General features: G+C 38.6%; 2 protein-coding genes across 7 annotated transcripts in view; both read left to right on the top strand.

Annotated features, from left to right (window-relative positions):
- The window catches only part of ubp1 (upstream binding protein 1), a 28,141-nt gene extending 24,935 nt beyond the window's left edge, over positions 1–3,206 (top strand). For all 5 annotated transcript variants that reach the window (XM_023344762.1, XM_023344763.1, XM_023344764.1 and 2 more), the window contains one exon: positions 81–3,206. In XM_023344762.1, the coding sequence (XP_023200530.1) occupies positions 81–118 (38 nt within the window). In that variant the 3' untranslated portion in view covers positions 119–3,206. The remainder of the gene's footprint in view (positions 1–80) is intronic.
- Positions 3,207–4,590: 1,384 nt separating this feature from the next.
- pdcd6ip (programmed cell death 6 interacting protein) lies at positions 4,591–23,689 on the top strand. 2 transcript variants are annotated; one of them, XM_014476116.2, is made up of 18 exons: positions 4,591–4,911; positions 7,863–7,917; positions 8,009–8,078; positions 8,766–8,893; positions 10,874–11,027; positions 12,082–12,182; positions 13,409–13,540; positions 13,660–13,882; positions 15,459–15,582; positions 16,791–16,968; positions 18,239–18,350; positions 18,476–18,645; positions 19,006–19,254; positions 20,163–20,297; positions 20,427–20,521; positions 21,389–21,512; positions 21,603–21,805; positions 22,653–23,689. In XM_014476116.2, the coding sequence occupies exons 1-18, from the start codon at positions 4,706–4,708 to the stop codon at positions 22,831–22,833; spliced, it is 2,640 nt and encodes an 879-aa protein (XP_014331602.1). In that variant the 5' UTR covers positions 4,591–4,705; the 3' UTR covers positions 22,834–23,689. The 2 variants fall into 2 exon arrangements, with proteins under 2 accessions (XP_014331602.1, XP_005797382.1); XM_005797325.3 differs by having other exon boundaries at positions 4,592–4,911; positions 13,424–13,540.
- The last annotated feature ends 645 nt before the right edge of the window (positions 23,690–24,334 follow it).

The raw sequence follows: 24,334 nt of genomic DNA, 5'->3' as shown, positions 1-24,334 counted from the left end.
GAAGGAAGTGCTGGTAATGATCCATATTCTCCGTATTTTAGGATTTACTGTCCCTTTCCTCTCTACTGTTCTCTTTCCAGATGAGTTGGGCGAAGGACTTCATCTAATCTTGAAGTAGTGAGGAGCACAGATGGCGTCACTAATACTCCACCCTCTGCTTTGGAGCAGAAGCCTCCTTCTGTCGCTCTGCATCCTCCCCGTCTCTGTTTAGCGATCGCTCGATGGAAAGCAGAGTGACTGCGCCGAAGCCATGTAAATGTTAGAATCTGACATGGGTGTGTCCACTGTTTCATATTGAAAACATTATTAAGATGAAGGAGATCGGTTAGAAGAAGAGATCGGGGAGGATTTGGGATCAGGGGGTAGTTGACATTGTTCAATGTATTTTGATTTAATTTTAATTGTTTTTTTTGTCTTTTTTTTTATGGTTTCTGTGTGGAGGTTGGAGGCTCCAAGTTAGAGGGGTGGATGGTGCTCTGGCATGCAAGAGACAGGAAGAAAAAGTCACCTTATTGCTTGTTGCCCTTCCTAAAACAACCAGCGTTAGGCCAGTATTTGATGAAACTGTACTGCTGAACAGCATGCAATCCATACCAAGTTGCTTGAACAACAAACTCTGCTTACTCTGCTTACTTAACATTCTTTGACGGGGATGTCTTAATTAACTTTCTCTAATTGGCTGAGCAAATATTCAGGGTAAATGAGTGGAAATGCTCTCATTTTTGGCTTTTTTTGTTGTTTTTTTGCTATTTTAAAATGACATTATCAGTCCTTATCACATTGTCTCACTATGTGATTTAAACTTACAGCCATATCTCTGTCGACATTGCGTCTCGCTCAGCTAACGTGTGTCCAGTATGGCCTGCGCTTTTACTGGGTTTTTTTTAGTTGATGCCTAATTATGAGTCGGCTCTTTCTGTTGCTCTTAATGAATTTACTCTCTTTCTGGTGCCATAACAGCTCATTAGCTTGGCTTTTTTTGTGTTTTTTTTTAATTCAAGTATATACACGGCGTACATACGCATCATTATTTGACTTCTCTGCTTTATTAAAACACTGGTTTACAGAATTATGGCGAGAGGACTTTGGAAATTAGTTGATAAAACCCCTCGACGATGCTATCCAGTGGAGCATTAGTGCCTATTTAAACGAAACATACTTTATAGTGGACCAAACGGGAAACTGACTGACTGGTGTGATCTGAGAGGGAATAAACCGCAGTGGGTCTTGAATTTGTGCAAATTTAAAGCACTAAAGCTGGTTTAAAAGTTGGGGGAGGGGGACTAAATACTGCAAATTTTGTACCGGGTGCCGAAGCCTTGATTCCAGATCCATTTTTACTGTAAACATTATGCAGCAGGTGAGGCATACGGTGGCATCTCAATAAATTAGAAATCACCAAATTGTTTTAAGTAACTTAATTGAAAAAGTGAAGCTCAACTAGATCATTACACACGGAGTGATTTGTTTCAAGTTTGTTCGTTTTGATGATCCGTGAAAACCAAAAATGTTGTTTTTCCAAAAACTGGCTTATTACATGAGATCAAAAAAGTTAATTTTTTTATTATCATTAAGAAATGTAAAGGCCTTTAGAATCAGGTTGTAGAAGGTGCTAGTTTGATGGTTATGCAGCAGAAAGTTATCAACCTCAAGGAGTCTGTACAAAGGGCTGTATCCAGGCATATTAATGGAAAGTTTAGTGGAAGGAGGAAAAAAGGTTGTGGTGGGGTTAAGGTCAGGTGAGTTTGCCCCAAATGATCAGACTGCAAACTTCCCAAAGAACCTCAAGCAGCTTAGTTTATGTGCCTCTCCACTCTTCCTTAAGATCCCTTAGGATCATTTTGGGACCTTTTTTTAAAATTAAATGCTAAATTTAGTTTTCAATATGGATGGAGGACATTGGACCATTGAGCAACACTCCTGTTTCTGCCATTGTCTCTAGCTTTCGAGTGGTTTAACACGAGGAATTGGACCATTGTGCTTCATATCCTGAGTATATCTGTGTGGTGATTCTATGAGCCTGTACCATATTTTTTCCTTCCACCCAACTTTCCATTAATACAGTTGGATACAGCAGTCTGTGAACAGCCAGCTTCTTTACCAATGACCTGATGAGGGTCTCAAATAAATGGTTGCGTGGACCATAAAATGGCCATAACATTACACTTCTGCATTAAAGTTTTGTTTTTTTTTATTTACTTGGTCTTTTATTGTATTATAATGTTGAGGATTTGAATTCTCTGGTTTCGTTAGCCCATCAAAATTAACAGCAATAAATGCTTTAAAGACCTCCCTCTGTTTAATTTATGTGTTTCACTTTTTGAATTTAATTAATAACCAATGAGGTTTTCCATGGTATTCTAAATAATTGGGATGCTCCTGTATGCAGTGGTAATGCACCAAAACGCCACATCATTCTTGGAAACTTTGTGTCGTAGCCTAGCGCAGAACGTACAGGTCGCGTTCTGAGTGGCCTTATCAAAGAGCGACAGGAAACCTCACGACGCTTGAGGCCTCTGCTTTGGTTCAAGTTGTTCCGTTTTGGCATTTTTGAAGAGGTTTACATTGTCAAGGTGTCAGAATTTGTGTGCATGTGTATCATCTTGTTTATGTCAAACGTTTGTTTGTTTGGTTGTTTTTTTTTTTTTCTTCTGCTGGTAAAAGAAGTCGTGTTTAGCTTGCTACTTAGTAAAGAGCATGTGGATATTTGGGAGACAGATAAATTTGTCAGTGAGTGTATCCCCCGAACTTTTCTCCCCCGTTACTTTTTCCATACGTTAGAGACCAAGCCTGCACTGAAGAAATTCACAAACTTCTAGCTCGATGTGTAGTCATTAGTCCTACACCCCCAACATCCTTTTCTTACTAGATCAGAAGGAGTTCGACAAATAAAACTCTCAAGGCTATGAAAGCAGCTGTTTGTGTCTCGACATGCACCAGAGCCAGGACTGTAGCTCTTGAGGCGTTTGCGCGGATGCGAGTGCTACAACAGAGAAACCTGTGTTCATCAACTCTAGCGTTTATAAGAATAGAGTGGATGTAAAAATAAAAAACGAAAAAAGTTTAAGTCTGCTAAAGGCCTATCTGTGTGAGCACGAGCCGGAAAGAGGTGACCACTGTTAACCTGATGCTTCTCATGTGCACAGTATCATATGCTGGAGATGTACACAACCACATGTGCTGGGAATAAATAATTTCATAACTTTCTCCTGTGTTCTGCATATTTATTCAAGAAGAAAATGACATGAAGAGCATACTCTTTAAGCTGAGTTTTATCTGATGTTAAAAAAAACTCATTCATAGATTGGCACTCAGGATGACTGCTCTCTTTTCTCATAGTATCTAAGATTACTGTTTTATGTAATTATGTTTCACCCACTGAATGAACATTAGGAAAAAAATACAACAAATATATGTGCCCAGTTTGTCACTGAGCAAGTGGCAGACTCTGTCAAATAAATTTAAAGCATAGATTAAGAACCCCCCTAGCAGATAATGTAAACACTTAATTGCATTTGGATATCAGATAATCTGGAATAGGTTCCAATACATGAATTGGAATGACATGAGAGGCTTTTTTACAGTATCAACGAGATTTTTCAACATTGCAACCATGAACTTCACGGTCTTTAATATGATGGTAAGTGGTGCAACTCGTGAAGTTGCAAAGGAAGCAACTATGAAGTAGAAAAGGAAGGACTTTGATGTACTGTTTTGAACAATTTCTACAATAAAAAAAACAAAAAATGTGTAGTGAATTTGAGTTCAGACCCCAAATACTTTCTAGAAGCTTTTTGTTTAAAGCTACAAGTTCTGTCTACACCAGTTTTCCAAATCCACTCTAATATTTTAGTTCATTCTTGTTTGTATAATAGCTTATGCTTGTTGAGATTAGGTGGAAAATGCCCATTAACATAAATTTTCAAACCATTCCAAAGATTCTCAATGGAATTTTACACAGGACTTTGACTAGACCCCTATAACATGTTTTAGCTTCAATCAGAACCATTGCATTGTAGCTTTGACTGTAATTTTAGGGTCACCATCCTGTTGCTTAGCTACGATAAGACCCGTTTTTAAGAAGCCATTCTATTGTTATGCTTGACTGAAAAACACCCAATTACATAACGATAGTGCCAGTAATACAACATGAGTGCTCTGTGTATTTGTTGCCCGTTTTATTTTATTTTAAAACACTTTGGTAGTTAGAATAGTAGAACTTGTTCATGTCATTTCTATAGACATAAACCTAAAATAACTAAAATATAAATAAATGAGTCAGTGGCTGGAATGAGAACAACACTGACTATTTCTTTTTAAAAAAAATGCATTTAATTACTTTATTTCTTTTTTTCTTTCTTTAAATATTGGATTTAGGCCATTTGTCTTAATTCGTCATTTTATACACCCATTGTCCTCTTTTAGTTATTTTTTACTTTAAAAAATAAGCAAATATTTTACACTGACATATGAAATACCAAATTTATAGTATATTTACAGTCCTATTGTACCTTTCCTGTGTGTGTGCTGAAACAGGCGTTAGTAAAACGTTACTGAGTCTGCGCAGTAGGTCTCGCCGTTGTCCATGACGTAATTGACGTTCTCTGTCAGAATCCAGGAAGTGGGTCGGTGGCCGTTGTTTGTGTTCCTCGCTCAAGATCTCGGTGCCTGTTTCTTTTCTCGTTTAAAGCGTCCACGGGCCGAAATGGCAACGTTTATTTCAGTCCCGCTGAAGAAGTCCTCCGAGGTTGATCTGGTGAAGCCGCTGTCGAAGTTTGTTACAGCCTCGTATCCAGCGGGGGACGAGCAGTCAGAGTACCTTCGAGCCGTGGAGGAGTTGAACAAGCTCCGCAAGAGCGCGCTGGGAAGGCCGCTCGACAAACACGAGAGCTCCCTGGAAATCCTACTGAGGTAAAAACCCACGTAGAAACAGAAAAATTAACTACGATAAAAGTCAAAATGAATGGACACATAATTTAGCTATTGGCTTCTTGAATTGGCTCAGTTGCCGCACCCAGAGGTTAGCTTTTAGCTGCTAACAGGGCAGCTAAAAAGCCACAACTGCAGATTTATTGACACTGGTAAAACGTGGCTGACTGATTAGTAAATATATATCGGTTAATTAAGCTAGTTGACTTTTAACAAGTTTAATTATCCGTGTCATTTCAGGTGTTCGTTGTTCCAGATGCTCTGTTAAAATAAGTCATATACAGCTCATTTCAGTTGAACTGCTTCTCCCACATGAAACACAAAACACATAAGCTATAACACAATGCTCCGAAATAACAACATAAATCAAAATAAACATACAGTGAGTGTAAGCATTATACAAACCTCAGCCTTCATTATTAAGCTTAGTCATTCCTGGTCAACATCAACAGCCAGGCGGTCAATGAATTATTAAAAGGAAAACAGTTTACTCTTACAGTAGTAATGTTTTACTGTCAACATTACAATGGAAACATTAAGATTTAACTAGTAAAAAAATAAATTGTAAAAAAAAACAAACCCCACAACAAACAAACCAAGAAAATGCCATTCAAGTTGAAACGTGGGGACAGAAATTTGACATTCACTCATTGAAACTTATACAGATCTTTTCATACACAAAATGTTTTCTGTAAGATTAAAAACAGGTCACTATTTTATAAAAAATAAACAGACAATGAGATATAAAAATGGTAAACATTAAAGGAAAAACTAAATACATATAAACGTAAAGAAATATTTAGTCAACAGAAAAAATGTTGCTTTGAAGGACTCTGGAAATACAGTTCTCCTAACGATGATGGGACACAAGGTAGAAATACCTTGAACCATAGATTCTTATATTATGATAAAAGTGCCACAGCTAGGAAATAATAAAGGAGGAAAAGAGGAACAAAGAAAGAAAACTAGCATTTACATTTAATTAAACAAGAGCAAAATAACAATAAAATAGTGCTGTAAAAATAATGTTACATTAGATGTGCAAGAAGACTATAAATATTTGTGGGGGGGAAAAATTAGGAAAAATATTAAAATATGTAATACAAAATAATCTTTAGTAAGTCAGTGGAAAACCTAGCCATAAAAATTCATCTAAAGCAATACTGAGAGATGTGTTGCTGTCTGACTGTGGATTTGAAGCAGCAAAAAGAAAGTCCCTTCACTGTCTTATCAACCAGATATGGCTAACAAAATGTCCCCATTCCAGCCTCTTTGCATAAAGGAAATTTACAGTACAGAAGCTTCACCTGGGCTTTAACAAGGTTTCTCTGTCCTCTCCATGTTTGCAGCCAGATTTTTATTAGCTGCTCTGTTAGTTAGCGTAGCAGACCTTTTTTTCCCAATGACTGACGCCTCATATTAGTGACTGGATGCTCTGCTCATGTCAGAAAACCTTTTCTAAATATTAACAGACCTCTATAATACAAAGAAACTTTGCCCTTTTTATTTTAGCCATTGTTGTGACTCACAGTCTGAACATAAAGCCCAGGCTGTATCAATATGTTGGTATTTACATTTCAAATTGTCTTTCAGTTTTTCACTTTGTGATCATTTTATTTTACTCTAGACAAATGTACTACTGTTTTACCACCAACATTTTTTTTTTTAATTATTATTTTTTGGAACCATAATTTTTCTCACCATCATTTATAGTTAACATCTGGGAGGCCCCAAACAGGAAGCAGTGCAGAGCAATTACTCACCTTTTGGTCACATGACTTCTGTCACACTATCTATGATTTGACATTGTGGCCAAGACTTTAGATCCATTTCAGTCAGGTTAAATTAAAGATGGACATTTGTGCCCAATATCTTGGCTCTGAATTTTATTTTTTAAATCAGAAACAACTTCACTGATGTTTTTCTATGAATTGGATTAAGAGGTAGAATCATAGATGCACAGATTGAGCTTTTCCTGATTAACACAGACTTCCTGTTTACTTCATGGTCTGACAATTTTTTATTTTTTTTAATGAAAAACTTATTAAACTATACCATATTAAAAATGTACCTCAGGTAGTTGACAGAGGTACTACTTTAATCCATATAAAATATAAGAATTACAAGATTATCCCCATTTGTGAATAAAGAAAAGAAAATCACAGTTCAGAGCCAATCCAGGGCAAACTGACTATGTCAAAATAACTTAGAACAGTAACTAAATAAAGTTTTTTTTTTATTTAAGTGTTACTTTTGTCTAAATTACATTTGTTTTTTGTAAATATATGCTTATATGAGCAGTTCTCTTGAGACTAACATGTCTGCGACGAATCGGCTGTTCCTGTTGTCGCTCCTCGGTCCTCAGCGTTCGTAGTCACAGCGACGGGTCTTTTCACAGACGGCTTAGTGTTACTCTGGTGACCAGTGTTTGCTGGGACATTTCCCCCCCCCTCTCTCTCTCCCTTTAGTTCCGCCACAAGGCACGCCTCGTCTCAGTTTTCCTGTGTGAACGCACAGCTCACTCCGTGTGTGTTTGTGCTGGAAACGCACTGTGTGTGGGATCTCAATAGAAAGCTAGCTCTTTAAGAAAAGAAGGGTTGGTGGCCCAGTGATAGGGGATTCCCTGACTGTCTTTATCTCAAAGTTAAAAATAGACTGTTGACATCACCTCATAGATGTACTGAGGTCAAAAGCTTTTCCTTTGTCATTTTTCCCTGAGTCATTGTCAGATTCCTAACTGCAGCAGTTCCTCAAACCACTCCACTGTTACGTCACATCTATCAGTCACAAAACCTGATGCTCACATATCAGCCCATGGCTGTTTTATAAGTTACAGCTTATTTATTTTTGAACAATGTAGAGACTTGTTTTTTGGTAAAACACAGTGTGAAACCGAGCATTGTCTTGATTCTGCTTTCTCTTTTTGTCCGCAGATACTACGATCAACTGTGTTCTATTGAGCCCAAGTTTCCCTTCTGTGAAAACCAGGTAATTGATTGAGCAGCGCATATGACTCTGGATTGAGCGCTTCATTAAATGGAAAGGAACTTGAAAACAAAGCATGCTTTTGTTTCTGCAGCTCTGCCTAACCTTTACATGGAAGGATGCCTTTGATAAAGGATCTCTGTTCGGTGGCTCCGTCAAGCTCTGTGAGTAATGCTGCAATAAACATAATTGTGTCGAGAAAATAACAGGCAGTCCATTAGCGTTCAGTTTCAGCCCTTGTGGCACTTGGTTTTCTGTATTTCGTTACCCCTTTTGCTTCTTTCATGCTGTGAGAAACAAAGCTTTACAGCACTGACTTTGTCCTCTAAATCAGATGTCATAGTTAGCCTAACAATAAGCAAAGATGTCTTGCACTTTATCTGAGTAGTTTGTGTTCTTAAGAAACCTGCATATAATGCATTAAATCTTTTGTTTTAAACATTGTTTATCTCTGATGTCCCAACTTTCTCATCATTTGAACCTTTTGTTCCTGTTGGGGAATTATTAAAGATTAGTTCATGACTGTGTCATGAATCTTTTCAGTGAACTTTGGCCCACAGAGTGGTGTCAAAATCCAATCCTTAAGGGCTCAAAGACCGAGTTTCCTCCTCAGCAAGCAATCAAGCTCAACAGAGTCCTGCTAATGACCTAATTATGGGCTTCAAATGTTTTGGCAGAGACACTTTCTAAATATTTATCAAGGCTTTGACACTGTTCCACTCCACACAAATCTTTGTTGTGTCAAATAAGCAAGTTAATGATTTTTGACATCAAATAAAAGGTTACGGAAAATAAATGTAATACGTTTAAGTAAAGAGATGATTTTGCTGTAACAGTTGTTTGTTTTGCAGCACTGGCCAGTCTGGGTTATGAGAAGACATGCGTGTTGTTCAACTGTGCAGCTCTGGCCAGTCAGATCGCCACAGAGCAGAACATTGACAACGACGAGTGTCTCAAAGCTGCCGCTAAATACTATCAGGTGTGTTTAGATCTGTGTAGTAGTATTTGTTTTTTGTATGTAATTTCACATTTTTGGAAGCTCATACTTAAATATATTAGAGTAAAGAAATATTGTTGAATCTTTTCATAACCCAGCCTCAGGAGACAGAGGTTTTAACCCATAAAGAAACACAACAGCAGAACTGCTGATGTTGCACAACTTTCATAGTTTTTCAGCAGTGGCTAACTCCAGCCCACAAGAACCAGCATCCTTATTTTTATCCCTGCTGCAATGCAGATGATTCGTACGGCTGAATTACCTTCTCAGCACTTCACCAGGTTCTCAGAGAGTGCTAAAGAACCGTTCATATGATTCAGGGGTGTTGGACCAGGGAAACATCTAAAACATGCCAGGGCCCAAACTCGTGAGGACTGGAGTTAATCAACCCTGAGTTATTTATTATAACGTGGATACTGTGGGTTCAATCAGCTATATTAGTTTTTAAAAGAAATCATCAAAGATGTCCGGCGATCAATAAAATCCCATTTGGTAAGGCAACTCATTTTTTTCTTTAACTGAGGAGGATTTCATTAATTTTGTTCTGGAAAAAAAATATAAATAAATTATAAAGATCAGAGATAGCTTTCTACAACTTCACTTATTTTGGCAACAGCTGTTTTTTATTTTTGTTTAGTTTCACCAAAGGTCGTCCAGGTAAGTTACTGCTGCAGGGAGTCGCACCTTGTCAGTGGGTGGTCTTTCTATTTGTCCCAGAAGTTGGAAACTTGGAGATGCACTGATTGCAATTTAATGGCTGATTTTTACAAAAAATCTTTGAAAAGCTTTGAGCTGTTCACAAAGATTGCATAATATTTGAAAATCTTACGTTGGTGATAACTGCAAATGTTTCAGTGGTGATTTCAGTTGTGATATCTGCCTGTTTTCTTCTTTCTTCTCTTTTTCATCTGTGATTTCATTACTGTGACCTTCAGTATTTTGGGCAGTGCCATTTATTTGTGATGTGAGCATCTGCTGCCACGAGACTCTGTCCAACTGGCTAAATATTGCATTGGCAAAAAAAAAAAAAACGAAGCAAGTTCATAACACTTGGAAAATATTTGCCAATTATTATTCCACTCCAAAATAATGTAGCTTTACTGTTGATGCCAGCTTTGCTTTAGGAACCGCAAGGTACAAAGATACAAGAACAGCTTTTAAGAATATTATTTTGCATTCCTTCCTTGAGTTAACAATAAATATTTAGGAGCAGATGTAATGTCACACACCATGTGCCACCATTTTTATTTTAAAACAAAGACTAACTATGAACTTGACGTTTTAAACTTTTGGTTTGGTGTTAACGCTTAGAGTGATTAAAACAGTTTTGGTGTGTATTCCCTGCAGCAGGAGTGTCAAACTCCAGTCCCCGAGGCCACAGCCTGCAACTTCTAGATCTGTCCCCAGTCCAACACATCTGACTCAAATGGCTGCTTTTTCCCTCCTGCATGCAGTTCTACACAGTCCTACTAATTTACCTTAGTCAGGGGTTTCCAAAAGCTAATATGTCCTGAAACATTTTGATGCAGACCTTCTCCAACACACCTCAGTTAAATGAATAGCTCACTACTGTAAGATGAAACGCTCAGCGCTGAAGAAATTCATCCTCTTGATTCAGGTTAAAAAGTCTCTCTCATTCTCACAGCCATGTTTCACCATTTTACTGAAAAAACTTCAAATAAGACTCTTGTTGTTTGAGTCTTTGACTCTACCTCCCTCTGTAAAAGCAGGAGTGTTGCCACCCAGTGACATTTATGGAAGATGCATTCACTAATGGGAGGAGAAGGATTGGATTTTTAAGTTTTTGACTAGATTTGACGCGAGATGTGTTGGATCAAGCTGAAAATGTACTGACAGCAATCGGCATCTGATTTCTAGTTGCTATACTCATCCTGAAATGAGTAGCTTGAACTGATAGTTGTAATTTTAAAATCTGAACTTGATCTCGATGTGTTCATCCAGTTGGCCAGTGGAGCGTTTAGTCACATCAAGGACACAGTGCTGTCTGCGCTGAGCAGAGAGCCGACCATGGACATCTGTCCTGAGACCGTAGGAACTCTGAGCACCATCATGCTGGCCCAAGCCCAGGAGGTTTTCTTCCTCAAAGCCACTTCAGGTACTGAAGGCCAGGACTGACACCGCACTGCTTTCCTACTGCTGTTCATTTATTATTTTTCTTCCTTTATGTTTTTAGATGTCCCAGCACATTTTAACTTGTGTTAAATGTGCATCACAAAATAACTTGCACTCATTTTATTTATTTATTTATTTTTTTACCAAGTACAGCAAACTTTGCAATTCTGTAATTACAAAGCTCTGCATTTTTATTGTCTTGATTAATTTCTAAGGATGACGGGGGCTGTTTTGATCCAGGCTGCACACAGCTTCTGCCCCGATTCTGTCTGCAGAGTTTATATAAAGGTTTTTTTACGTTACACCAGGAATTCAGCCCTCTTTTTAAAAATAGATATGTCATCTGCCGAGTTCACGTTTTACTCGTAAATGAGTTCTTGCTCTGTGGTGAGACAATGCATGTATTAGTTTAGACGGGCAGAGAATTGTAGCCATTTTACAATATGGCTGATCAAAAGCAATTATTTAAGTAATCGAGTATTCTATTGATTATTCTCGCAGTTTATTGAGTAATTGGATTAAAAAGTAATTGGCACATTCTGCAGGTCTTTGTAAATGCATAAAATTTGGCAAAAACCCCCAACAACAAATTAATCAGTTCCTTTGTGAAATGAGAAAATAAACATTTTGTTGCCTGAAATACAATAAGAAAAGCAAAGGTATTCCTTTAGATATGGGAGTTCATTTGTTGCAAAGGCTTCACCTGCAGTTAATTAAATACTTTTAAAATTTACATGTGAACCAGGTGAAGTTAAAATTTGAGAAGTTCCTGGTAGAACATGTTTATGGAGAGAGGTTTTTTTATCCATCTTAAATCTTGGCTTAATTACTGCTCCTATATGGCATATGTTAGTCTTTTTTTACTCCAGGTAGCGATTGTTCGATTACTAAACTAGTTGAAAATTATCTTAATCAATTAATCTGATTGTTTCAGCTCTACTATATATATATATTTTTGCTTTTAAGTGCAGCTCCTCCCTAGAATCCTAATGTCTGTTTTTTTTCTTTGACTGTAAAATGTTTTGCTTGCCCAACAGACCGGATGAAAGATGCTGTGATTGCAAAGCTGGCCAATCAGGCCGCAGATTTTTACGGCGAAGCCTTCAAGCAGTGTCAATACAAAGACAACCTTCCAAAGGTAAGCTGCCAGATCGACCAGAGTCACAGTGTAACCATTAGACTGCTGATGAAGACATGCAGACGTTGGACTGTGTGTGATGGGTTTTGTGTGTCAGATTGTTCTTGTACATGTGAGACGGGTTGCGGGACTGTTCTAGACTCTCTGGTCTCATTGGTCCTTTTTCATCCTATTTTCACTGTTATTGGTCGGTTTTAACTAAACCAAAGCTGAGCTGTTTTCTTTCTGATTTCTCACCATCAAATCACGAGCAGCTTAAAAAGAATATGCAAAGCTTCATGCTGAAAGCTTTTATTTTGAAGGTCAAGTGAATTGAAATGAAAAAAGTTGCTTAATATTTTAAAAATAGTCAGTTTTAATCACAGATTGTTATGTATATCTACATACCAATCTGTATTATTCTACTTAAATAGAGTAACTAATTAAATTAACTAGTGGCACAAAATGATGCATTTTAATTGCGTGTCATATTTTAATGGCGTATTTATTGTCAGAAAGTTGGTCGTCTTTAACTTTGTGAGCTCTAGTTTCTACTGGAAGATGTTTAGAGAATTAATTTTTATTAGAACTAGACATGGGCCTTGATGAAATTCTTAGTATGAAAGCTGCACCAGCACCCCTCTCAACCCCTCTAGGGACGAGGGTGTACAGAAAATGGATGGATGGATGATAAATACATTTTCTTCTCATTTTTTTTATGCCAAAAATAGATTATGGTGTTTCTGTTTGTAATAGTTTTTTAAGTGAAGATGAAATCCTCCTCTCTCTGTCCTGAGTTTTATTACTAGAAGCTAGTCTGTAAAGCCATACCCAGACTGTGTTGTCTGTGTTGTGGCTGAAAGTCTCAGTAACACACAAACATGAAGAGTTGTTGGGTGTTTCTGTGAGGTGTAGCAGCTTCTGCTGAAAGGTTAAACACTCATGGCCTCTTCTGTTTCTCTCTCCCGTTGTCTTTCTTTTTTTTTTTTCTTTTCTCCTGCATCCCTCGTGTTGGTGGCGGCTCTTGTTGTCTGTATGTCCGTGTGCTTGTGTCGTGCTCTGCCATGTTTGCACGCCCCTCGCTGCTCGTGCCTACTTGTGATTTGGCTGTCATGATGCCAATTGTGATTTGACCTTGCTGGTGTGGGTTTCTCTCCTTTTGGTTGGCCTTGCTGTCACGCACGTGTGTGTGCATATTCATGTTTGTGTGCCTGCGTGCTGCTCTGTGGTTGCCTCTCCCTGGTCAGTATTTTTATTTTCAGGAAGTGCTGCCTGTGCTGGCAGCCAAGCACTGCATCATGCAGGCCAACGCCGAGCTGCATCAGAGCATCCTTGCCAAGCAGAAGAAGCGTTTTGGGGAGGAAATTGCTCGTCTGCAGGTAAACAAAATTTCCCAAAGCTTGCTTTTGTCAGTATGGTGTAAGCAGTTAAGCATTGAAGAAAATATGAGAAACAAATTTAACTTTATATTTATGAATCAAATTGTCTAACCCTGTAGCACGCAGCAGAGCTGGTGAAGACCGTCGCATCTCGCTACGATGAATACGTGAGCGTGAAGGACTTGACTGATAAGATCAACCGAGCGCTCACTGCGGCCAAGAAAGACAACGACTTCATCTACCATGACCGCGTTCCCGAAGTCAAAGACCTGGAGCACATCGGCAAGGCGGCGCTGGTCAAAGCTACTGCTATCACACCTCCACTCAGCCAGAAATTCACAGGTATGATTATGTATCCGTATTGGGGGAATAACGATTATTTTAGTTAGCGATTACTCAAGACAATCAGTCGATTAATCGGATGAAAACATTGGTGCATTCTGTAGATTTTTCATTTAAATCTTTTTATACAATACTAGGAATACATAAAAAATGAAAATAATTAAGAAAATAAACATTTTATTGTTTACAATGTAATAACAAGTTTCCTTTAGAGAACACATGATTATTTGTAGCAACGGATTCATCTGAGATCATCCTTTTCTGCTTGATTTAACATCAGTTGTGTGTAGGACTAATCTTTCTTTTTTTCTTTTTTGCATTACCGATTAATAATTGAATAGCAAAAGGTGCTTGATGAATTTGAACCAGGTGAAGCTTAAGCTATGCTCCTTGAGGACTTTTGTGTTGATCATAATTAAAGATTAAGGTTTTTGTTATCTTAAATTCAAAATGTACATCTCCTTTGTATAGTTTTGGCTTAATTTCTTCTCTGACCCTGTTGTTTTTTCAACAACTGATCTTTTTTGAGTCTGTATACTCTAGTTAATGATTAATCGACTTTTACTATTTCAATAATCAATTAATCCCAATTAATTGGGATTAATTAATTGACACCAATTCATTGTGTCAGTCCTAATTTATATTGTCACCTTTCTAAAATAATGGCCCTGAGTCCTTTTTAGAAAATCACCAAATTTTTCTTCCCAAAAGATGTTTTAGGCAAAAAAAAAAAAAAGTTGGGCAATTTTTTTAGGAAGGGACGAAATGTAGAAACCGCTTCATAATTTCAGTAGACATCTTCACAACTGGATCTATAAATATTTAATAATAAAGAACATGAGTTTGAAACCAAACTTAGAACTTTAGACATTATTTTCTTCCTTCATAATAATGAAGAGATCACTGGTTCTGTGTGATGCCTTAAAATCACTGAGCTGGGATTGCAAAACCAAAAAGTGTTAGAGATACAACCTTCAGCATTTAACTGAAAGAAACCTGCACAACATGTTTAGGATTTTCCCTCCATCTGGCTCAGCTCCGTGTTGCCGTCTAAATCCATTTATTGCTTTGAATATAAGCAAAGTAGTTGTGCACCATCCTCCATCCTCAGTTGCCTGCACCAGATTGGCTGATAATTCAGTATATTCACCAATTTGTGTTTCTGCTCTGTTCACCTGCAGACTTTCTGCTGTCTTTGCTTTCCCATATTACTCCTCACAGTTCACAGAGGTTACAAGTTTGTGACTACCCCCAATGTGGATTGACCAAAGGTTCAAGAATAATCAGATTTCACAGAAACTAGTTGGCTACTTTCTGTAAAATGTGTTTATTGTGGCATCTTTTCGGTTTCTCACTACGTTTCCCTTTATTTATGGTTTTACTTCTGTTATATAAGTGTTAAAATGTCACAATTAGAGATTTATCTGCTAGAAGCACTTATTTCTGTATAACTTTGCTGCCTTTCCAGTTCAACATATTGAATAGCTGTAAAACGTGCATGTGGACTATTTTAAAATCTTTTTTGCAATGTGTTTAACTATATATTTGCCTAAACCTGTTTGTCTTTTCTCGTCAGATCTATTTGAGAAGATGGTTCCCATGGCCGTTCAGCAGTCCATGGGCATCTACGGTCAGAGGAAGGCCGACACTGTGAACAGACTGGTGGGAATGATGAGGGAGGCCACCAATCTCTGCAACGGGTACGATGAAGGTTGTTTCCCTAAGATGTTCTGCATTCACTTGTGCAGAGCATCACGCGCCACTGTTTGTAAGCATATTAATAATTCACGCCCTAATGGGCCAGTAGGTACTGTTGCGCTGCGGATAAAAGCTTTTTTGTTTATTAGTTCACTTCTCTGAGATGTTTCTTAGAAGCTCTAAACCAGGAGGTGTCCAATGTACGGCCTTGGGGCCATTTGTGGCCCTCTGGAGAACTTTTTACGGCCTCTTGAACTCAATTCAAGAATTGAGAAAAACTAGCCTGCAAGCATAGATTTTTGATGTTTACATATACCTTATATCCTCCTAAAAAATTTGTGCAGAAACTATATTCCCATTTACTAACTAAGTTTTTGCCTTCATATTCATTTTGGAGCAATTAGAACCGAAATTATTCACTCCGGTTTTACTAAAAAGCAAATCACCCAGTCCAAATGAGAAAACAATCAATCCCCCAAAAACATTTAAACTGTGAAGTTGTCTTAACCTGAGAGCCGGCCCAAGGTATATGGGAGTTAAGGAGCTGCTTAGAGACCCAACACCATCAAGGGGCCCAGAAGAGCATTGTTTGATTTTATTTTGCAGTGACAGATTGCATGTATGGCATATTTTATACACCTTGTTCCAGGTTTTTAAAACAAAAGATATTAAACTTGCTAAGTTGTTTGCTGTAAATTCAATGTTTGTCAGCAGATGTTACTGTCACATAGCAAAATTAATATGCAACATTTAAATACATCTGTGAATTTCACAATACAAATAGAGCATCTTTGCTTGTTTGCTACTCCTAAAAACAAAAGCCATAAGACCACCAGTATGATGTAAGCTAATTACAATTGGCACTAATAATAGCAGGTATGTTACTATTTTGCTACTGGGGGCCCCAAATTAAAATCTCCTTAGGGCCCCAAAATGGTTTGGACCGGCCCTGCTGCTAATGCAATCTTGCAGTATCTTTTTTATATTTTGTACTGATCTGTTTTCTACAAAATAGTGACTATTTTATTGATCTTAATAAGATTGTAAAAAAAAAAAAAAGAGTTTATTATTGAGTAGATAAATTAAAAGAAAAAATGCACAAAAGTGTGTTTTAAAAATGTTATAACAAAATACAACGTCTTTGTGGCCTTCAACTTAAAAAATGAATAACTAAAAACCTGTGGTAACAGATCGTCTTTAACTCTGTCAGGGTGTTGGCCTCTCTGAACCTGCCTGCTGCCCTGGAGGATCTGTCTGGAGACTCTATCCCACAATCCATCGCTGAGAAGTCCAGATCAATCGTGGGGCAAGGAGGACTGCAGAACATCGAGAAGCTCATCAGAGACCTGCCTGAGCTGCTGACTCGCAACAGAGAGATCCTGGACGAGGTCGGTGGAAAACACTCAGCCAGTTTCACGGCACTCGTCTAACCTTTCATTCAAGTCCCAGATCTGTTTCTGAAAGTAAAGAGACTTTTAGAACTGCAGGCTTCAGACAGCATGTTTGCCATATGGCTTTGCTTTCTTGAAAGCACCGTGTGAATGTAATTCTCTTTAATAGCTGGCTTGGACGGCATCAGTGCTGCCGGTCTCTGCCAAGGCTACCAGAAAAGCAAATTAATACCAAAAACTCAGAATCATTCCGAATGGCGTGAATCCCAGATTAGAATCATCACAGAATTTAATCCACTGATCTCTGGGCCAAGGACTATCAGTCTTATCATCTCCAGCCAGCGTGTTTTTAACATCTTGCTCACAAACAATTAAACAGATGGGAGGAAAACATAAAACACATTCAGTTGAAGTTGAAAAGTACAAGCAAAAAAAAAAAAAAAAAAATTCCCTTAATGGGTTTTAAAGTACAAGGAGTATAAATTAAAAATACAATAATTTTTAAAAATGTTTTTAGATTTGTATATGAGAAATCTGTAGCTTTTTTAACAGACAAATGCCATTCTGCAAATAATTGAATATTTACACAAAGAAAGTAACACACAACTTTTACAAATTTTAATGCTAAAGATATTACTTTGCATCTTTGAGAGTCTCAGAAATTTAAATTTCTATTATAAATTGCTCAAGCAAATTTCAATCAATTTGCAAGAAACAAGTTTCCTTCAAAAGCAGTTGGGACTGCACTGCCTTGGGAAAAACATTACATTACATCAGGTTACAACCACAAAATCAGTGTATTTTTTTCTGATTTTATGCAATAGATCAATACAAAGTAGTGCACAATTATAAAGTGGTTGAAAAGGAATGGATGGTTTTTAAAACTTTCTGCAAATTAAATCTGGGAAGTTTTGATTTGCATTCATATTCAGAGCTCTAGTGCTTTACCTTGTGAAAAACATGGGTAGCTAATATTCCACCAGTGTACCAGTATAAATGCAAAGGCTTCAGAGGTTTGTTGGAGAACATTAGAGAACATGAGCTTTATAAAAATGAATGATTGCAGCAGACAGGTCAGGAATAAAGTGGGCAGATTAAACTTCAAACATTTCTGTCTTTAATTTACTTCACTTCCTTGAAAGTCTTACATTTAAGTTGGTAAAACCTGCAGGAACCTTGAAATGTTTTAGCAAGATACTGTATATGGAGGAATGTTATATTTATTTTTTTTATTTTTATGATGGTAAACTCTGCTTTTATGTTTCAGTCTTTGAAAATGCTGGACGATGAGGAGACAACAGACAACGAGCTGAGAAGCAAGTTCAACCAGCGCTGGAACAGAACCCCGTCTGGAGATCTGTACAAGCCGCTTCGTGCAGGTTCGCCTCCATCACCTTCGCTCAACGCTCTCCAAACTTCTCTTCTTGTCTTTGTGACCTCTTATTCACTCGTGCTTCTCTTCTCTTGTCTCCTTTTCCTTCCCCAACTCTCTCCCATCTCCCAGAGGGCACCAACTTCCGCAACGTCCTGGACAAGGCAGTGCAGGCCGACCAGGTGGTAAGGGACCGCTACAACGCCCAGTGCGACATGATCGCCCTGCTGTGTAAACCCGAGAACGAGCTCAACGCCGCCATCCCCTCGGCCAACCCCACCAGGACTCTACAGGGCAGCGAGGTCTGTCTGTCCTCTTTACACATGATGCTAAACTTTCGTTTTTAGAATTCTGGTTAGTTTTTAAGGACTGTCAGGCAGATTCTGCGTAAACCCCGAGGACATTGTGTGCTTTATGGCCTTTTCCGACCCATTTTTCATATTGTTTGCTGACTTGGCATTGTGTGTCGCTGGGGAGCTTAAACAACTTAGCAAGCAGAACTGAGAAAGAGCAAAGGGAAGAAGTGCACATCTCTCCAGCTACAATGTTGCCTTCTTAGGGGGGGAAAGACAAGGTGTTGATGTGCTGCGGTCTGCAGTCGTCCTGATAGAGCTGGGTGGTTGGATTGATAAAAATGTCTTCCTGTCCGTCTCCCCCTGCAGGTTGTGAACGTGCTGCGCTCCCTGCTGGCCCAGCTGGACGAGGTGAAAAAAGAGAGGGAGACGCTGGAGGGGGAAATCAAAGCCGTGACCTTTGATATGTCGACCGCCTTCCTGAAGGCGCTCGCCCAGGACGGAGCCATAAACGAGGAGCAGCTGTCGCTCTCCCAGCTCGACCAGTCGTATGGGAGCTACAACCACAAAGTGTCGGCCAGCCTCTCCAAGCAGGAAGAGCTGCTGGGGCAAGTTCAGGTACGCTCTAATAGGGCTGAAGCGATTAATCGGATCAATCGATTATTTAAATAATCGTCAACTAATTTAGTAATCGATTAGCTGGAGTACACGAACTCAAAAAAAGAGGCCATTTTCTGAGAGAACAACATATCCACAGCAGTAATTAAGCCAAAAATGTAAAGAAAAATACATGCATTATTGCTTTAAGATTAAATTAAAAGCTACCAAAAACTCAAGTTGTAACTGGTTCAAACTGAGCAAAAAAAACCAACAAAAAACCCACCTTGTAATCCTCTTTTGCTTTCCAGTTATTAATTGGTTAATCAACAAACGTATCAGCATATCAGCCCTCCGCTGCACCGACAAGTCGAGCAGAAAAGCCTGAGATTTTTACCAGTTGATGTTGGAAGCTTTTTTTTTGGCTTTTCATGTATCCTTTGCAACAAACAATCAAGCTTACAATAAAGTAATGCATATGGTATTGCATTTTAGACAGTAAAATGTTTTTCTTATTTCAAAAAGAAATTGAATTTATTTTTCAGTTTTTAGGTATTTCTAATATTGTGTAAAAATCTGCAGAATGTGTCCATTTTTTTCATCCAATTGTCAAAATAAGCAATAGATTAACTGATTACTAAAATAATTGCTAGTTGCAGCTGTACAATCAGGTTGATGTTGCTTTTGCTTCCTTGCCACATGTCTGCATTGTTCTCTGTTGCTAAAACTAACAGTTTAAAAAGCTTATTTTCCTGCTGGAATCCGTAAAACAAACAAAAAAAATACATGTAAGCATTTTAAAGAACAGGTGCAGAAACTTTAAAAATGTTTCCGGCAGTATAATCTGCAGGGATCTGTATAAATAGCTGTGGTGAGAGGTGCTCACCTCCAGATTGATGGTTCTGATTGTATCTGGCTGCTTTCCCCAGACGTCCCACCAGGAGTTCAGCAGCCTGAAGCAGTCCAACAACGAGGCCAACCAGAGGGAGGAGGTCCTGAAGAAACTGGCTTCCGCACACGACAGCTACGTCGAGATCTGCAACAACCTGCGCGAAGGCACCAAGGTGCCCGCTCTGCAGCATCTGCACACGCCGACTGTAGCGACGCTCGTCGTGTCAGAAACTTTGCCCATTATTTCTCATTCTCTTCAAACCAGGTCGTTTATTTTTGTCTCCTTCTTTGTCTCTCCTCAGTTCTACAACGACTTGACAGAAATCCTGCTCAAGTTCCAGAACAAATGCAGCGACATCGTTTTCGCTCGCAAGACAGAGCGCGATGAGCTGCTCAAGTACGTACTCACTGGAGCATTTCATGACTGCTGGCAGAGAAAGCAGAGCGTGAACAGGAACACGAAGCTCCTTGTATTCTGGCTGTCAGATTTGTACTTTTTAACTTGAAGCAAAAACCATCTTAATTTTGACAAAGTGAGAGACTTTGTCTTCTGTGAAATGCACTGGATGACGATATTTGTTACCTGTTATTGTAACAAATATTTCATAAATGAAATTGTCCCAGAGGTTATTGAAATAAACGATAATATTGTTGTTTTCAACCTGTTTTCAAGTAACATAATAGTAATGGTATAATAACACGTGCCCAAAAAACAATTCTTTTTTAATTCTAATGAAGGTCCAAAATAAATAAACAGCACAGCTGAAAAAACGAATAAAATTAACTATGAAGTCTCTAAATAAAACAGTTGGGCTTCAAATAAAGAGACCAAATTCACCAGACTGAAGACTTTTGTCATCCAGTTTTTGGTAGAAGGAGAGAAGGAAAGAAAAATTTTAAATCCTGTGAATGGAAATTATTGAGCTTGTTTGACTTTATCATGCAGTTAATTGATTAATTGATCTATTACTTATTTCAACAGGCCTAATCCTGGAACTATTTTCTAGGTCTTGATAAGTGTGGAAAACGTCTGTAGTGAATTTAGAAAAAGTTTATATTTCCAGACATTCTCTACAAGTTATATCCATCCTTTCTTCCTGATGTAGAGATAACTCTCATGCTAAACTTTCTATTTTCATAATTGTCTAAATATGGTGGAGAATTATGGCGTTTTTACATGTTTTGTTTATGACGGCCCAACTCAGTAAGAGCCTTGTTGGAGACGTCCCACCAGAGGCTTGTAACGCTTTACTTCCTGTTTCAGGGAGTTGCAGCAGAGCATCGCCCGAGAGCCCAGTGCTCCATCCTTCAACGTCCCCGCCTACCAGTCCACCCCGGCAGCCCCAGCTCTCGCCCCGGGTCCGACCCCTGCTCCCAGAACCGTCTTTGTAAGCAATCACAAGCTAATAACAGCTAAATCCATCTTTGACGTATCCTCGCCCTGACGTTCTAATTCCTCTGTTTGTTTCTTACTTTAGGCCCAGCAACCTCAGCAAGTCCAGCAGCAGCCCCAGCAAAAACCTCAGCCTCCCTCTAGGCCACCTCCACCCAGCTTCACTCCTCAGGCAGCCTCCGCAGCTGCCCCAACACCCACTGGGCCTCCTACCAGTAACCCTCCACCTGCGGCACCTCCCTCACAGGCACAAGGACCACCTTATCCCACTTACCAAGGCTACCAAGGGTGAGTTTTTTTTATTTCCAACATGGAAATAATCAAAATTAGCTGGAAAATTGAACCAGATGTTGGAGTTTACTTATTTTAAAGGGAGCCTGTTATGCTAAATACATTTTGTTACATTTTTTTTTTACTTCCAGTTGGGTCTCAACTTCTGTTAAAAACAGGCAAAGCCCTTAAAAACACTATCCACCTGTTTCTGGCAATAAGTTAATGCTTTTTGGTGTGTGAAAAATTTGCCATTTCAAAAATCTGCATTGTTACCTAGCAACCTGTTACTTAGCAACCCAAATGGGATTCGAGCAGAAGTGGTCAGCTGGTTTTGGTGCTCATAAAGCAGCCATTGTGTTTTGTTGTTGACTCACCATTCAGAAACCACTTGCTGCATTCTTGTTGTTTGTGCAGGAGGCTCCACTTCTGCTTTTCAAAAATGTATGGTTGTATAAACGTGCATCTGTTTGCAGCTATTTTCATGTGCGAGCGTAAACGTTGAGCTGCTCATTCTTAGAAGAGCTCAAAATGGGCAGACTAAAACTTCATTATCTAACTTTTTTTTTTTTTTGCAGAAATGTGATGAACATGTTTTTGTGTTCTTGTTTTTTATAGCCCATAGACCTACCCTAACCTGTTCAAGAAAGCATAATGCATCACCTTTAACAATATTCTCAACTCTTAGAAGTAATAAACTTCATTTCCAGCAATTTTTTTAATAATGTTAAGAAAAAAGATGTAATGAAACGCATGTTTCAGGTGCTATTGATGACTTTTCTTCATTTTAAACATATTTTGGTTCTGAATTATTGTTGATGTTTCTCAAACACATCTCACCTTGTCTTGTGTTTTGTCGCTGCAGATTCTACCAGATGCCCATGGGCTACAACCCCTACGCTTATGGCCAGTACAACATGCCCTACATGCCCTACCAGGCCGCCCCGGGGCAGGGCGGATTCCCCGGAGCGCCCCCTGCAGGACAGCCCTACCCTGGCTACCCACAGCAGCCCCCCCAGCAGCAGCCCTACTACCCCCAACAATAACTCTGCTCTTCATCCCCCTCATTCATCTTCTCACATGTTAACACCAAATAAAAAATATCCTCAGCAATAACACTTCATTTCAATCATCCCCTCTTCATCTTAAACTTTAGTTTGTTTTTTCTCACCAACAGCAGCTGCAGGACAGGGGACCTCAGAGCTGCTTTGCACTTTTTTCCAAATAAAATGATTAACTTCAGTAATTTCAAATCCCCTTTTTATTTAATTTTGCCTTTCCTTTTTTTTTTCCCCAGTCTTTGAACAGCACTTTTTCTAAACTAGTCCGTCTTTCTCCACTCCACTAATCCCAGCCACTTTCCTACTGAGGTTTTCTTCTGTTCTCTTTTCTAGCGGTTTAGTTGATTAATTTAAACTCTAACTCGTTCCCGCCGATACTGACTCCTTGAATGAGCTGGACTGCTGTACAAACACTCATGGACGAATCTGATAGGCTCCTGGTTTGGAGGGTTGTCTTTATTGTCTGGGTGAGTGGTCATTTCAAGTCACTCCCTCGCTCAGTTAAGCAAACTTCACTGCTTCTCTATCAACTATAATCCTATTTTTGTAATGAATACTGATGCCTCACTCATGTATAAAAGCAGATGGCCCTGAAGGTTTTTCTACTGTAGGTGATGACGGATGACCTTTCTGTTTATTTTCTTTTGCCCAGGGAATGTGGGTTTATTTCTGTGTTACAATCAGAGGCTGTACAAGTGGGAGAGATGATGATTATTATATAAATATATGTATAAATAAAACTCTGTATGTGGTTAACTAAAAATATCTGTGTGCTGCCCTCTCATCCTATGTTTTTATTTTTATTCTTCAGCTCTAATGTGATTAAAAAAGACAACAACCAGTCGGAGGTTTGTGTATCTTTACATGATTTATGTGTTTTTGATGAGGAACAAGGCTGGTCTGAATTTTAACTTCGCTCGTTGTTGCTGGGAATCTCATTCATTTTATAGTAGGGATGCAAAAAATATTGGCGCCAATATCGGTATTGGTCATTTTTTAGCATATCGGCCTCATTTCGATAAATACATTTGAGCCGATGTTAATAGAAATAGAAAGTATTTATTTATTTATTTCCGTCCTGTTTGTTTCTGGAGGAGGAGGCGAGGAGATCGGTCATATGGTGTTTGTTTGGTCATGTGATTGTGATGCAGCAAAGGACTGTGGGACATTTAACTGAAGCAACAAATCAGTATGAAGTCAGCGGTGTGGTCGTTTTTTGTTTTTTTTCAATGTGTAGAAAGGTTAGTGAAGTATATGCATCAGTTATTGACCTTAACAGCAATATTGATATCAGATATCGATATTGGCCCAAATTTTCATCGCTAATTTGAATTATTTTAAACATTCGTAGCTCATGGTGCAGTGATAAAGCATATCATCAATTCACTTTTTAGAAGCAGGAATTGACTGTACAAGGTTAGAATTATTGTGGATTTATTTTTTTAAAAAGGTTTAATAAAGACTAATGGCCTTTATTTGACAGGAA

This window comes from Xiphophorus maculatus, chromosome 13 (genome assembly GCF_002775205.1).
Source record: "Xiphophorus maculatus strain JP 163 A chromosome 13, X_maculatus-5.0-male, whole genome shotgun sequence".
Taxonomy (NCBI): Eukaryota; Metazoa; Chordata; class Actinopteri; order Cyprinodontiformes; family Poeciliidae; genus Xiphophorus; species Xiphophorus maculatus.
Note: the sequence above shows the minus strand (reverse complement) of the source record. Positions and strands in the feature narration are given on the sequence as shown.